At 70.4% G+C, this 13,580-nt stretch overlaps 2 protein-coding genes across 2 annotated transcripts; one reads left to right on the forward strand and one right to left on the reverse strand.

Moving 5' to 3' along the window:
• Positions 1-3,895: 3,895 nt before the first annotated feature.
• On the reverse strand, positions 3,896-4,574 carry SERF2 (small EDRK-rich factor 2). Its single transcript, XM_050903476.1, has 3 exons — positions 4,531-4,574; positions 4,233-4,341; positions 3,896-4,119 (listed from the first exon to the last, which is right to left on the reverse strand). Exons 1-3 carry the CDS (start codon positions 4,535-4,537, stop codon positions 4,056-4,058), a joined length of 180 nt encoding a protein of 59 aa, XP_050759433.1. The 5' UTR covers positions 4,538-4,574; the 3' UTR covers positions 3,896-4,055.
• A 2,811-nt stretch (positions 4,575-7,385) lies between these two features.
• ELL3 (elongation factor for RNA polymerase II 3) lies at positions 7,386-11,868 on the forward strand. The gene is made up of 10 exons (XM_050903545.1): positions 7,386-7,520; positions 7,946-8,064; positions 8,532-8,692; positions 9,105-9,546; positions 9,765-9,867; positions 10,277-10,547; positions 11,027-11,081; positions 11,390-11,561; positions 11,640-11,684; positions 11,761-11,868. Exons 1-10 carry the CDS (start codon positions 7,386-7,388, stop codon positions 11,866-11,868), a joined length of 1,611 nt encoding a protein of 536 aa, XP_050759502.1.
• Positions 11,869-13,580: the final 1,712 nt, after the last annotated feature.

A 13,580-nucleotide genomic window follows, 5' to 3' on the forward strand; every position in this document is an offset into this window, starting at 1 on the left:
CCCAGCTGCAGGCAGAGCTGGAGCGGCTGCGGAGGGAATTCTCCGAGCGGGTCCAGCAGCGCAAGAGGTGGCACTTTGGGGGAAGGGGATGGCGGGGCTGTCCCCAGCTCTGTGGGAGACCCTGCCCGCCCGTGGCCCAGCGCCAGCCCCGTGCGCTGCTCCAGCAGCCGAGCAGGCGGCACTGCCGGCAGATACCCCCCAGAGCCCGGCTGCAGGCGGGGGCCTCTGCCAGACCCTGTGCGCTCCTGCCTGCCCTGCTGCCGTAGGGAGGGCCAAGCACGCCCGTTGGGGAAACACTGCCTTGCTCGGCCCCATTGTGAGCACGGGCAGCTGGGAAGCCTGCCCGGAGCTGCTGGCATGTCCCTCCAGGCCCGTTGTTGGCAAGCCCTGTGACGCTGGCTGTCCTTGGGGCTCCCCAGCTGTCCTAGCACCTCCACGGACACCTCTGCCGCCCCAGGCGCAGGGTGCCTGCTGGGTTGGGGGTGGAAGGCCCCATGCAGCCCCTGTGCCAGCTAAGGGAGCAGCTCCCCGCAGGGGCCCTGCCGTGAGGATGCTGTGTCCCTGCAGGGAGCATCTGGCCCTGCAGGAGATGGCAGAGGAAAACCTGGCGTTCGCGAGCTATGTCAGGATGCTGCAGCACGTCCCAGCCTGGTCAGGCAGCAGCAGGGGAGCAGCCACCGGGGCAGCCCGGGAGGTGCTCCTGCCTGGGGGGTGCCACTGCTGTGGGTACAGCCCTCCCCTGGGTCAGCCCCTGCTGCCCCCGGGGCCTCAGCCTGCTCCCTCCCACCAGGACGACGAACAGGAGCCTCTGCAAGAGCAACAACAGCCTGCGCTCAGCCCTGCTGCTCAGCTCGCATGCGGACCCGCGAGTGGTGAGCCCTGCAGCCGCTGCAGAGCATGGGGCTGGCACCCACGCAAGAGGGGAGGGGAGAGTCAGGACAGGCACCCACCTGGGCAAGGGAGGGGAGGGATGCTGGGTGCTGGCCGCCCCCGCGGGGCACAGGGGCAGGCTGGCTCGGCTGCCCTCGCTCGCCCTGCCGGCACCCCTGGCTCATGGGGACACAGCACACAGACTGCTGCCAGCACTCTGGGACCTGCATGAGCCCTTGGAGCTGGAGACCACAGAGCCCCCCCACCCGGGGTACCCCCCCACAGGGTGCCTCCATCCTGAACGCCTTCTGCCCCGCAGCCATCCCCCCCGACCCAGCCACGCAGCCCCCTCGCCGCCCGCCCGGGGGGCACCCGCAGCAGGTGAGTGATGGAGGGTGGAGGGGCAGCACCGGCTGCAGCCCCCCCCCTCCCTGAGCACTGCCCTCCGGCACAGGAGCAGCGGGGACGACTCCCTGCACCGCCTGCTCCCCGACACAGCCTCCTGGGGAGATGGAGACCTGGGCTGCAGCAGTGCCAGCCTCGGGCAGCAGCGGAGCTCGGCCTCCAGCACAGACACAGCCTCCTCGCTCAGCAGCGCAGGCAGCTGCAGCTCAGAGGACGGGCCTCCCCTCAGCTCCCACCGGGGCACCAAGGTGAGGGACATGCCCCTGGCCCAGCGCCCTGGGCTGGGGAGAGGGACACAGCTCTGCTTGCTCGCAGCTCCCGGGCTCGCACCCCTCACCGTGGCATCCGTCACCCAGCAGGCACCCAGCCCCCCAACAGGCGAGGCAGAGGGACCCCACAGCTCTGCCAGGCGCTTCGGCAAGAGGAAGCTTCCTGCTTTCGCGCCGGAGGTAACCGGCAACTCCCCATCCGGTGCAAAGGGCCAGGCTGTGGGGGAAGCTGGGGTACACCCACACCCTGTGCCGGCACCCCACCGCCACTTGTCTCACCAGGGGTGTGAGAGGAGAGAGGAACCCGCACCTCCCTGCCCGATGTACCGGCTGGTACTGGCAGGGGACGGGGGACGGGGAAGTCCAGCTTCCTGCTGCGCCTCTGCATGAACGAGTTCAGAAGAGACATCTCCAGCACCCTCGGTACCCCCCCAAGCACCCTCGGTACCCGCCCAGGGCAGACGCACAGGAGCAGCACCTGATTGTCCCTCCCGGCAGGGGTGGACTTCCAGATAAAGCAGCTGCTGGTGGATGGGGAGCAAACCACCTTACAGATCTGGGACACAGCCGGGCAGGAGAGGTGAGAGCGCCAGGGCTGGGGCTCCTGCTGCCGTGCCAGGCGAGCCAGGGCCAGGTCCTGCTCCGGCAGAGCCCCGCGGGCTGGCAGCCACCGCACCAGTGGCAGGGCAGCCCTGCGGCAGGCCTGGCCCAGCCCCGCAGCATTAGGACCCCCGGCCCCAGGTACCGGAGCATTGCCCAGTCCTACTTCCGCAAAGCCCACGGCGTGCTGCTCCTCTACGACATCAGCTCTCCAAGCAGCTTCCTCAGCGTCCGCCAGTGGATTGAGGACATCAAGGTAGCAGGAAGGGTCCGACAGGCATCCAGCCCCCACAGAGAGGGTCAGGAGCCTTGGGGCTTCCTCAGGGAGGGCTGTGCCGTGCCCCAGACAGTCCTGGGGGAGCAGGAACGAGACAGGAGCTAGCTGAGCTGCTTGCTAAGCAAGGTGGGGGGCCAGCCCCTGGGAGCAGCGGGAGCGCTTCCCCCCCAACTTTTCCCTTTTGCTGGTGTTTGTGCTGGGTCCGGAACCGCACTCTGCTCCCAGGCATGGCACAGGCGTGACGGGAGGCAGCCGGTGCGTGCGGCAGAGCTCTGCGGCTCCCGGAGAAGACGGGCCACAGCAGCGGCTGGAGGCTGCCAGCCCCACGGGGCCCTGAGCCGCCCTTCCCTCCCGCAGGCCACCGAGAGGCCACTGCCGCTCATGCTGGTGGGGAACAAGACGGATCTGCGGCCCAGCCTGCCAGAGGCAGCGGGGGTCCGCACAGCCCATGGGCAGCAGCTGGCCATGGTGAGCAGGCAACACCTTGGGGCCCCCAGGGCAGAAGGGACCCCACTGACGCCCACTGCTCCCCCCAGGCCCACAGCTCCCTGTTCTGTGAGACCAGCGCCAAGGACGGCACCAACGTGGTGGAGGCAGTGCTGCACCTTGCCCGGTGAGGAGCCCTGCCTGCCGCGGCACCCAGCCCTGGGCTGCACAGGGCCCACGGTGGCCGCCGGGCTCTGTCCTGCCGGGGCGGAGGCACCGGCTGACGCCACTGCTCCTGGCCCTGCAGGGAAGTGAAGAGGATGGCAGGCCACAGCAAAGGCCACAGCGCTGGACTGGACCTCAGCATCCCCCCGAGGGCAGCTCCGCACTGCTGCTGGACCTAGCGCAGGGGACGGGCCGGCTGCCGGCTTCGCGTCCTCTGCACGGACGATCCCCCGCTCGGACCGTGCCCGCAGAGGTGCTGCGGAGCAGGCAGCTCACCCCGCTTCAGCTCCTGCACCTGCTTGTCCCACCGGCTGCAGGAGCCGCTCAGACCGTGCGCAGGCCCAGCCGCCGTCGCCCCGGACCCGCATCGCCTGCCCACGACCAGCCCCCAGCCCTCCTTCCCGCCCTCGCTACAACCCGTCCCTCTCCAGCACAATCCTTTCCTGGGTTTCATTCCTCCGGGCTTCCAGCAATCCCATCCTCCCCAAAGCGTTTACCCCTCGCCTCCCTCTGCCCACGCCTCGCCTCCGAGGCTCCCCACACGCCTGCGGCTGCGCCCGGGGTCCCACCGGCGGCTCTGACCCCCCCAGGTGATGCCCGCGGACACCTCCCAGGCCAGGCCCCATCTTTGTTCCTCACCACGAAGGTGCAGCTGCTCCACGCCACGACAGCCGCGCTTGCTCCGTCCCTCCTCTTCACCAGCACAAAACGCGGCCACGGACGCTCCCTCCCGGCCGGGGGGCACGGCGGCGGTGCCCCCTCCCGCTCCCCAGGCAGCCCCAGCCCCCCCCCGCCCGGGCGCACGGAGGCAGGAGACAGGGCCTGCAGGGCTCCACAAGCTACTTTAATAGGAGACGGACCCGAGGCGGGCGCGGGGCGCTGCCGGGGTCCCCGGCGGGGCGGCCCGGCCCCGGGGCTGCGCTGGGCATCCTGCCGGCGGGCGGCCCGGCCCCGGGGCGGCGGCAGCCCGGCCCGGCCGCGGGCTACTTGGCGCCCTCCTTCTTCTCGTCGGCCTTCTTCTGCTTCTGCTGCATGATCTCCGAGTCCCTGCGGGAGAGCGCGTCGCCGGGCTGGCAGCGGTACCGGCACCACCACCGGGACGGGACCGGGGATCGGGGCGGGGGTGGGGGGGGGGCCGGCGGGCCCGGCCCGGCGCTCACCTCTGCTTGCGGGCGGCGGCCGAGAGCCCGTCGTCCCGCCGCTTGCCCTTGCCCGAGTCGCTCTGCTTCTTCAGGTTCTTCTGCCGCGCCAGTTCGCGCTGGTTCCCGCCTGCGACGGCGCGGCCGCCTCAGAACGGCCCGGCCCGGGGCCCGGACCCAAGGCCCGGCCCCGCGGCCCAGCCCGCGCCCCGCGCTCACGGGTCACGACGGCGCCGCCCCCCCGCCCCCCAGGCCGGCCCCGGCCCGCAGGGCGGGTCACGGCTCGGCTCCCCCCGGCCCGGCCCCGGCCCGCACTCACGGGTCATGGCGCCGCTCCCTCCCGCCCTCCGCTCCGCCGCCACGTCCCGCACTGACGCCCCCCGCGCCCCGCCCCGCCCCGCTCTTTAAGGGCGCGGCACGGCCAATCGCCGCGCCGAGCCCGCCCCCGCCGCCCTCCTATTGGCGCGCCGCTCCGGCTAGGCCCCGCCTGATTGGCCGCGGGCTACGACTGCCATTCTGCCGGCGGGGGCGAAAAAGCCGGAAGCCGCGGCGCAGGCGCTAGAGTCTCGGAGCCGCGCCCACGAGCCGGGGGGGCGGGGCATGGCGGGGCCACGCCCCGCCGTGACGCGCCGGGGGGGTGTGCGTGATCGCGGGAGCCGAGCGGGGAGCGGGGCGGGAGTGGGAGGGCGGGGCGGGAGCCGGGGCGGCACGGGGGGGGCGGAGCGGAGCGGGGAGGGGCGGGGCGGGAGACAGCGCGGGAGGAGCTGGGCGGAGCAGTGCGGGGAGGGCGGGGCGCGGGGCGGAGCAGTGCGGGGAGGGGCGGGGCGCGGGGCGGAGCAGTGCGGGAGGGGCAGGGCGCGGGGCGGAGCAGCACGGGGAGGGCGGGGCGCGGGGCGGAGCAGTGCGGGAGGGGTGGGGCGCGGCGGCCGCTTTCCCCTCTCCGCGGTCCGAGGCCCGGAGCCGTTCCGCCCCCGGAGCCGTTCCACCGGCGGCCCCGCAGCCCCTCCTCCATCCCCGGCTCCTCCGGGCGGGCTCCGGGGCGCCGCGGGGCCGCTCAGGCCTCTCCTTCCGCCGCGGGCGGCGCCGGGTCTCTGCAGGGAGGGACGGCCGTGAGCGCCACCCGCGCCGCCGGGACCTAGCGGTCCCGGGACGGGCAGGCCCCCCCCGGCAGCCCGGTCCGCCGGCGCGCCTACGCACCCGGGGCTCGGCGGCGGCATCGGGCCGTGGCGGGGCTCCTGGGGGGCGGCGCGGGCCGGCGGGCTCCCGCGGTTCACCAGCCGCGAGAGCTCGGCGTGGATCACCTGCGGGCGGCGGGGCGGCTGCGGCGGGCAGGGCTCCGGCGGGACCCCCGGCGGTCCCGGTGCCCCCCGAGCCGGGCTCCTGCGGACCCCCGCCCGCCCCGCCGCACCTTGCTGGCCGGGTCCAGCTCCAGGGCTCTCCTCAGGACGAGCGCGGCCTCCGCGTCCCGGCCCTGCTGCGCCAGCAGCTGCGGGGAGAGGAGCGGGCGGTAGCGGGGCGGGCGGGCGGCCGGGCCAGGGGGCGGCGCGGGGCGGCGCGGAGCCCACCTGCCCCCGCCGGAGCAGCGCCCGGCCGTTGTCCGGGCTGATGCGCAGCGCCGCCTCGCAGGCCGCCAGCGCCTCGCCCGCCCGCTCCAGCTTCAGCTCGGCGGCCGCGCAGTTGTTGAGGCACTTGACGCGCTGCTCCCGCAGCTCCTCTTCCTCCTGCGGCCCGGGCGGGGCTGCGGGGCGAGCGCGGCCTCAGCGCCCCCGGCCGCACCGCAGCCCCGGTCCCCCGTCCCGTCCCCCGCCCGGTCTCACCGGCGGCGGGGCCGTCGAGGGCGCGCAGGGCCAGGCGGTAGGAGCGCAGCGCCGCCGCGAAGTCGCCCCGCGCGAAGTGGAAGTTGCCCCGCTCCCTCCGCTGCGCGCCCAGGCGCAGGCGGGCGGCGGGCGGCAGCGGCTGCGGGTCGGGGCCGTCCCGCACCTCCAGCAGCGTCACCTCGAACAGCAGCGGCGCCTCGGGCGGCACGTCGGGCTCCCTGCGGGCACAGCGCCGGCTGCCCCTGCCCCAGCCCCCCCCGGCCCTGCCCAGCCCCTGCCTGCCCCTGCCCAGCCCCGGCCCCCTGCCCGCCCGCCCTACCTGCCCGGGCGGCCGTAGCCGTAGGGGAAGGCGGCGAGGAAGAAGGAGACCTCCCCGGGCTGCATGGTGGGGACGCCCAGCTCCAGAGCCTGCGGACGCGGGCACGGCGGGGCTGGCCGGGCGCGGCACCGGGCGGCCCTCAGCCCGCAACCGCGCCCCGGGGCCGGGGCTGACCTGCACGACGTCGCCGTGGCCCGGCACGAAGGTGAGCCGCGGGTCCCGCTCCACCAGCCCGCCGTCCTCCAGGGCGCCCAGCACCTTCACCGACACCTCCTGGCCCGGCCGCGGCCGCGGCCCGCCCTGCCCGTCCCGCACCACGCGCTTCCGCAGCAGCCGGTCCTCTGCGGGCGGGGGCGGCCCTGAGAGCCGCCCCGGGACCCCCGGGGGCCGGCACCCCCGGCCCGGCTCTCCCCGGGGTCGCCCGCGGGCGCTCACCCGTCAGGTCGCTCCAGCCGTCGGCCGCGAAGAGAGGCTCGAAGCCGCCGGGGCCCGGGGCCGCCAGTGCCTCCAGCCGCCGGTAGAAGAGCCGCTCCTCCTCGCGCACCGACGGCAGCGCGATGGCGGTGTGGGGCAGGCGGAACCGCACCCGCCTGCCCCGGCCGGGCCCCCGCGGCCGCCCTCCGGCCCCCGCCTCCCTCTCCGGGAGCCACCGGGCGAGGGTCCCGGCATGCCCGCCCCCGGCCCGCCTCGCCGCCCGCCGCTACCAGCCGGCCTCGGTCCGGGGCGCCCCCCCCCCGGAGCTCGGCGGCGGGCGCCTGCGACCCCCAGCCCGCACCGGGCGCGTCGCCGCCGGTCCCGCCGCGCCGCGACTGCCCGGGGCCGCCCGGGACGGGGCCGTCGCCGAGCGCATCCCGCCGCGCCGTTACCTAACGCCGGGAAGCCGCTCAGGGGATTAGCCCGGGCGGGCGGCAAAAATAGCCGGCTCAGGCCGAGCCCCGCCGCGGGGCTCCGGTCGCCGCCGCCCCGCCTCGCCGCTGCCCCCCGGGACCCGCCCGGCACCGCCCCGCCCCGCCCCGCCGCGGTCCCGCACTCCGGGCCATGCCGCCGCCGCGGGTGGAGCTGCGCGGGCGGCTCCGGTACCGGGGCTGCGGACCGGGCCCCCGGCTCAGCCTCCTGCACGTGCGGCTCTCGGCGGCGGCGGCGCGGGCGCTGCGCGGCTGCGGGCGGCGGCAGGTGGGAGCGGGCCGGGGCGGGCGGGGGGAGCCGGGGGAACCGGGCGCAGGCGGGACTCATCGGCGCCCGCTGTTGTTGCAGGGGGCACCGGGGCCCGTGATCGCCTTCCAGGGCAGCCAGGGGGTGAGTGGAGGGACCGGGGGGGACCGGGAGGGACCGGGGAACCCAGGGCGCCCACGGCGTGGGGGGACCGGGGGGCCAGCGGGGGAACCAGGGGAGCCGGGGCAACCAGGGAGGCCGGGGGTGAGTGGATTCGGGGGACGGCAGAGATCGGAGAGACGGGACGGGTCCCCGCGGGCCGGGCCGGTGGCGCCGGTGCTCCCGCCGGTGGGAGTGCATCCCGCCGCGGGGTGGATCCGCCGCGCCCCGGGGGACGGGGAGGCTCGGGGGGGGGCCACGGCCCTAACGGCCCGTCCCGCCGGCAGTGCCTGACGGTGCCGGGAGGCCCCGGGACCCCGCCACGGCTCTTCGCCTTCTCCCTCTCCCGCTGCAGCCAGGACGAACCAGCGGCCAGCTTCGAGTGCGTGCGGCTGGCCGTGCCCCGGTGAGCCTGCGGGACCCCCGCCGTCCCGGTCGCCGGCCCTCCGGTCCCTCTGCGCTCGGGGCTGTGCCGGCGGCACCGCCTCGGGGTCAGCCCCAGCTCTGCTCCCACTGGTGGGGCTGCGGACACGGATGGGTGGGAGCGCGGCCCCGGGGTGCCGGGGGTTCGCTCCCGTTCCCCTTGCGGTCCCCGATGGCCCCTGCCGAGCAGCCCGGTGCCTTTGGGGTCTAAAAGTCCCCGATGCCCTCCCCAAGCTCATGGCATCTTGAGCTCCTGGTCCCCATAGGGGCATCCAGAGTGCCGGGGCAGCGGCAGCCCTGGAGACGAGGCCTTTGGAGACAGTCCGGGGACAGACTCCCTCCTCCCTTGCTCGCTCGGGGTGCCCACCTTGCAGGGCCTTCTCTGGGCATTGCATGTGGACAGGGGGAGTGGGCTGGGCTCGGCTGGCAGGAGGTGTTGTCTTCCCCCAGGCTAGGTCAGGGCTGGCTGGACAGCCTGGGCAGCATCCAGGAGAAAATCACAGTCTGTGCCTGGGAGAGCAGCTGCCCACCGCTGCGGGAGCCTGCGTCCCTGGCGAAGGAGCCCCGCGGCAGAGCAGTTGTTGAGCCCGATCCAGCTGTGCTTGGCTACGGTTAGTGGAGTGCTGCGGGTGGCACTGGCCCGAATGACAGTGGGTGCTGAGCCTCTGCTCCCTGCCAGGCTGGGCTTTGATGGCTGCGGGGGCCCTGCTCTCGCCCTGAGATGACAGTGCTGCCTCCTTCGGGATCAGCTGGCCCTGGGATGTGGCGGCCGCTGCTCGCCATGGCCAGGGCAGCAGCTCCGCACATCTGGGGGTCCCAGGCTGCACCAGTGAGCAGGAGGCAGTGGCAGCACTGGGAGAGCTGTACAGTGTTCCGGTCCCGTCAGCTGTGGGGCGGCAGCCGTGGCGGGCTGGGGGTGCAGGGTCTCGGGGAGCTGTGTGCCAGGACTGATGGGGGAGGAAAGCAGAACCTGGTGTGATTCTCCTCGGGGGCTGACCCCATTCTGTCCTGATGTGTCTGCAGGCAAAGGCATCACGGCTCCCGAGAAGGCTGGCGTGACCGGCCTGCCGGGGAAGGGCTCTGTCTGCCATGTCCCCAACAGCAGGAACCACAGGCCTGCAACAGCCAGCCCCAGGGCTTCTCTTCAAAGCCTGGTTCAGCCGCGGGCCCTGCGGCCCCGTCGCAAGCACAAGCTCCTGCAGCGGCCGGAGGCGATGCCAGCAGGCAGGCCCGGCAGGGCACGGCTGCTGGCGGCACTGGAGGAGGTGCGGGTGCCGGCTGCAGCACCTTCTCAGGTGTGGGAGCACTGCAGCATGCCCACCCTGCTGCGCTCCCCCCAGGTCACGGAGCTAGATCCCACTGCCTGCTGCTGCCGCCTGAAGAGGACCCTGGCCGCCCGGGCGCGGGAGGACTGGCCAGGGAACACGGCCCAGGAGCAGCAGCAGGCTGCCCTGCTGCAGCACAGGTAGAGCGGGGTCCTGGGGCAAGCAGCAGTGGGAGAAGTGGGGTCTGGGGGTGCTTGATCGCTGCCAGGGTCCGGCCACAGGCACGATGCATTTACTCCTGGGTACTCAGCACCCTTGGGGCAAGACTGGACCCACCCTTCTGCTGCCCGGGCACTCGGTGTTTGGAGACGGTTTCCCCAGCCTTGGTCTCTGGTCTCCGTTGTCTCTCGTGCCCCAGGAGCCCGGACCGCAGACCCTCGGCCCCGTCCTTCCTCGTGCCTCTGCAGCAGCCTCCGGAGCACAGCTCCCCTCAGCCCACCAGCAGAAACCTTCTGGAGGTGGTAAGTGCTCATGAGCTCCGGCTGCAGAAAGCCCCCGGGGGGGGGGGTGGTGGTGTTGGGAGAGTTGGTTCAGTGTAGCTGCTTCCCGAAGGCATCAGGCTTCTTCCTCTCTGCGCCTCCTTCCCAGCAAAGTCCCCCTCACCCCCCAGCCCAAACGCTCCGGGGCTCTGGACTCTGCCCCTGCCTTGTGTCCCAGCCACCCCTGGGCACGGTGCAGCAGTGGCGGGGCTGGCCCTACTGTGACCCCCCAGTACAGGCCAAAGGACAGGGCACACCTGAGCGCTGGCATGAAGTGAGGGATGCAGCAGCCCTGGGCTGCATGGGCTGAAGCTGGTGCGGGACCCTGCAGCACCGGGTCCCAGCGCAGGGGCCCAGGACAGGCCTGCGGCAGAGCAAGTTTGTCTTTCAGAAGTCCCTGGCACTGCTGGATTTCTCAGATCTGAGAGCCAGCAAGAGGTCCCGGGCCCCAGTGTCCAGCCCTGGCTCGCGAGAGTGGCACCGGAGCTGCCCACAGACGCTCAGCACGCAGCACCCGGGAGCACGGGGCGAGCAGCAAGCTGGGCCTCTGCCCCCCAGCAGCCATGCTGGGGAGCTGGAGAGCCCAGAGAGCGAGGAGGAGGCAGACGATGACCGGGAGGAGAGTGCCCCATGCCCGGGGCAGCACCTCTCTGCCCCCAGAGGTGAGGGGCTGCCTGGGGCAGGCAGCCAGGGGGACAGCCCTGGGGTGCATGGCCGTGCCAGCTCATGCAGCAGAAGCTGGACCGGACCCCAGGGTGCCCTGGGAGGAGGTGGGTGGCCCAAACCAGGACTCCTAGCAAGCAGAGAGGCTTTGGCCAGGAGGCCACGGCAAACATGGGGACAGTGCAAGCCTGGGTGAACGACCCAGCCTCATGGCCTGAGGCCGTCTCTGCTGCAGCTGCACGGCCAAGCAGGGCAGCCCCTGCACCTTGCATGCCACCATCCCCCAGGGCTCCCCAAAAGGCCGCTGGGATCTCCCCGGTGGGCGAGGGACTCTATGCCCACCAGAGCCGTGCGACTGCAAGCTTGGCTTTGGAGAAGGGGCCTTCCAGTGAGCCCAGGGGCAGGACAGGTCATGGCCGAGGTGGAGGAGAGGTGCTCCAGAGAGATTTAACCCTCGTGATCTTCTGCTCCTTGCCAGATGCCAAGTCCCAGGCGAGCAGCTCCTCCTTAGCAGACATCCCGGATTACTTGCGGTAAGAGAGCTTGGCACTCGCTGCCGTGGGGCTCCCTGTTGCTGAGTGTAATTTGACTCAGCCCCACAGCATCGGGCGGGCTGAGACGAGCTATCTGCCTCACCTCCAACGGCAGCAGCAAAAGGGCTACAAGCCCGGCCCTGGGCACAGCCCGGCCACAGCCCTGCCTGCTCGCTGCCCCTCACGCCAAGGCCCTCGGCAGGACAACGTAGCACCGCCAGCCCCCCGCCCCACCAAGAGCAAGGGCTCTGCTCTGCTGCAGAGGTCTTGCAGACCCAGGGAGAACAAGCTTCTCCTGATCGCGGCAGGAAATACCATACCATCTGCTCAGCGGAGCAGCGCAGAGCTTACGAGGCAGCGTTTAGTGCAGACTACACAGAGTACCGCAATCTGCACGCTCGTGTTGGTAACGTGAGCCAGAAGTTCATTCAACTGGGAGCCAAAATGAGGACGTTGAAACAAGGAACGGAGGAACGCAAGGCAAGTGGGAGACCTGGGGCACGATGGCACGATACAGCCACGCTCCGGTTCGGCTCACCTGCTTCTTTTGGGTTTCAGGCACTTGAAGCTATAATTGTGCATGAGTACAGCCACTTCAAGAAGGTGAGGCTGGATGCAGGGCAGGGACTGGGTTCCCTACGAGAGCTGATCCATATCGGTTTTTTTTTTTCCCCTCCAGACTTATCCTAGCTACCAGCAGGAGAAGAATCGCTGTGAATACCTCCACCAGAAGCTGTCTCACATCAAAAGCCTGATTCTACAGTTTGAAGGAAGCGGGAGCTCCTAGGCAAACCGGTGCTGCACTTCTTTTTTCCTTGCTTATCAGGACCTGTCCCTGAAGCAGTGGCGGAAGCAGATCTCTGAGGGTGCGTTAGATTAAGGACAGGGTTCAGGAGTGCCCTGCTGCCGTCAGTGCTTGCCCACAGCCGAGGTGCAGCCACTGCACAGGACAGCTGCCGGGCTGCTCCAGCTGCCTGCTGCCCTGCCAGTTTTCTGCTCCCTGCAGGAGAGCGGGAGGCCTTGGCTGCAGAGGAGAGGCAGAGCCAGACACTCGGAGACCCTTTGCTGAGGCCTGAGCCAACCCTCGTGGATGCGTTACTTAAACCTTTGGGCAGTGGCTGCCCTTTCACAGGGTTGCGCCAGCTTTCCATGCAGGTCTGTTGCTGAAAGCAAGGCCCGTGTCATTCATGTTTGCCGAGTTAACCTACAAATCCTTCCTCAGATGTCTGTTTCTCCTCAACTGAAGCCTCATTAGCTTCAGTTTAATTGCAGCACAGTAAGGGATACCTGGGCAGCCACCAGCACTCCCCAGCACAACACCCTTTCTCATATCCTTTGTCCGAAAGCTTCGCCAAGCCTGTGCTCACTTCACCCCTGCTGGTCCGGGCACTGGCACTGATGCTTACTGAGAAGGCTCTGGGCAAAGCACACTGACAAACTTAAGTTGTGCTTAGTGCCCAGCTGCCACCAGGTCTGAAGTCACAGACTAGGGAGCAAAGCGAGGATCAGAAAAGCTTCTCCTGGCTCTCCCTTGCCGGACACAGGGCAGCTCCCCCTCCATTAAGGAAGCAGTGCTCCAGTTCAGTTTTACAGAAGGTCGTTGTCAGAAGTAGAGCCTGTTGTATTCCCCTGTTCCTTGCACTAGCGTCTGAAGTCTGCAGCCAGCTGCGGGGGTCCTGCCAGCCTGGGGTGCAAGGACCACCCATCATCACGCACCTACTGCCCCCCCAAGGTGCCTTGATGTCTGTTCTGGGACACAGAGCACCTGCTAGCCAGCAGCAGAGTACAGAAGGTAGATGTGGTTTAAGATACCAATGTAGCTGGGGAAGAAATTCTTGTACCGCATAGCTGCTGTAGACAGAGAACCACGTGCTAAGCGTTGTATGATCTACTGTACCTGGAGAATTCCCCTGTTCCTTGCACTAGCGTCTGAAGTCTGCAGCCAGCTGCGGGGGTCCTGCCAGCCTGGGGTGCAAGGACCACCCATCATCACGCACCTACTGCCCCCCCCAAGGTGCCTTGATGTCTGTTCTGGGACACAGAGCACCTGCTAGCCAGCAGCAGAGTACAGAAGGTAGATGTGGTTTAAGATACCAATGTAGCTGGGGAAGAAATTCTTGTACCGCATAGCTGCTGTAGACAGAGAACCACGTGCTAAGCGTTGTATGATCTACTGTACCTGGAGAATTCCAGCAGCAATAAATAATTGGTACACAGCCTTTGGAGTTGTGGGGGAGGAATCCACAGAGAAAGCAAGCACTGGCTCTTACCATGGTAACTGCTGCAACACAGCAGTGCCTTACGAGTCCACTGATCCTTGCTTCAACTCACATGCAGCCCGAGAAATTCAGAGCGCCAGGGCAACAGCCCATCTCTGTTCACCCACCGTCTCACTCCTGACCTTCCCAGTCAGCACGCTCTGGGCCAAAGGAAGTTAGGACTGCCTGTACCCCGAGATGGTCGGTCACAGCCCACACCATCCCGCTGCAGCATAGGATC

The sequence above is a fragment of the Gymnogyps californianus genome, chromosome 11, assembly GCF_018139145.2.
Source record: "Gymnogyps californianus isolate 813 chromosome 11, ASM1813914v2, whole genome shotgun sequence".
Lineage (NCBI taxonomy): Eukaryota > Metazoa > Chordata > Aves > Accipitriformes > Cathartidae > Gymnogyps > Gymnogyps californianus.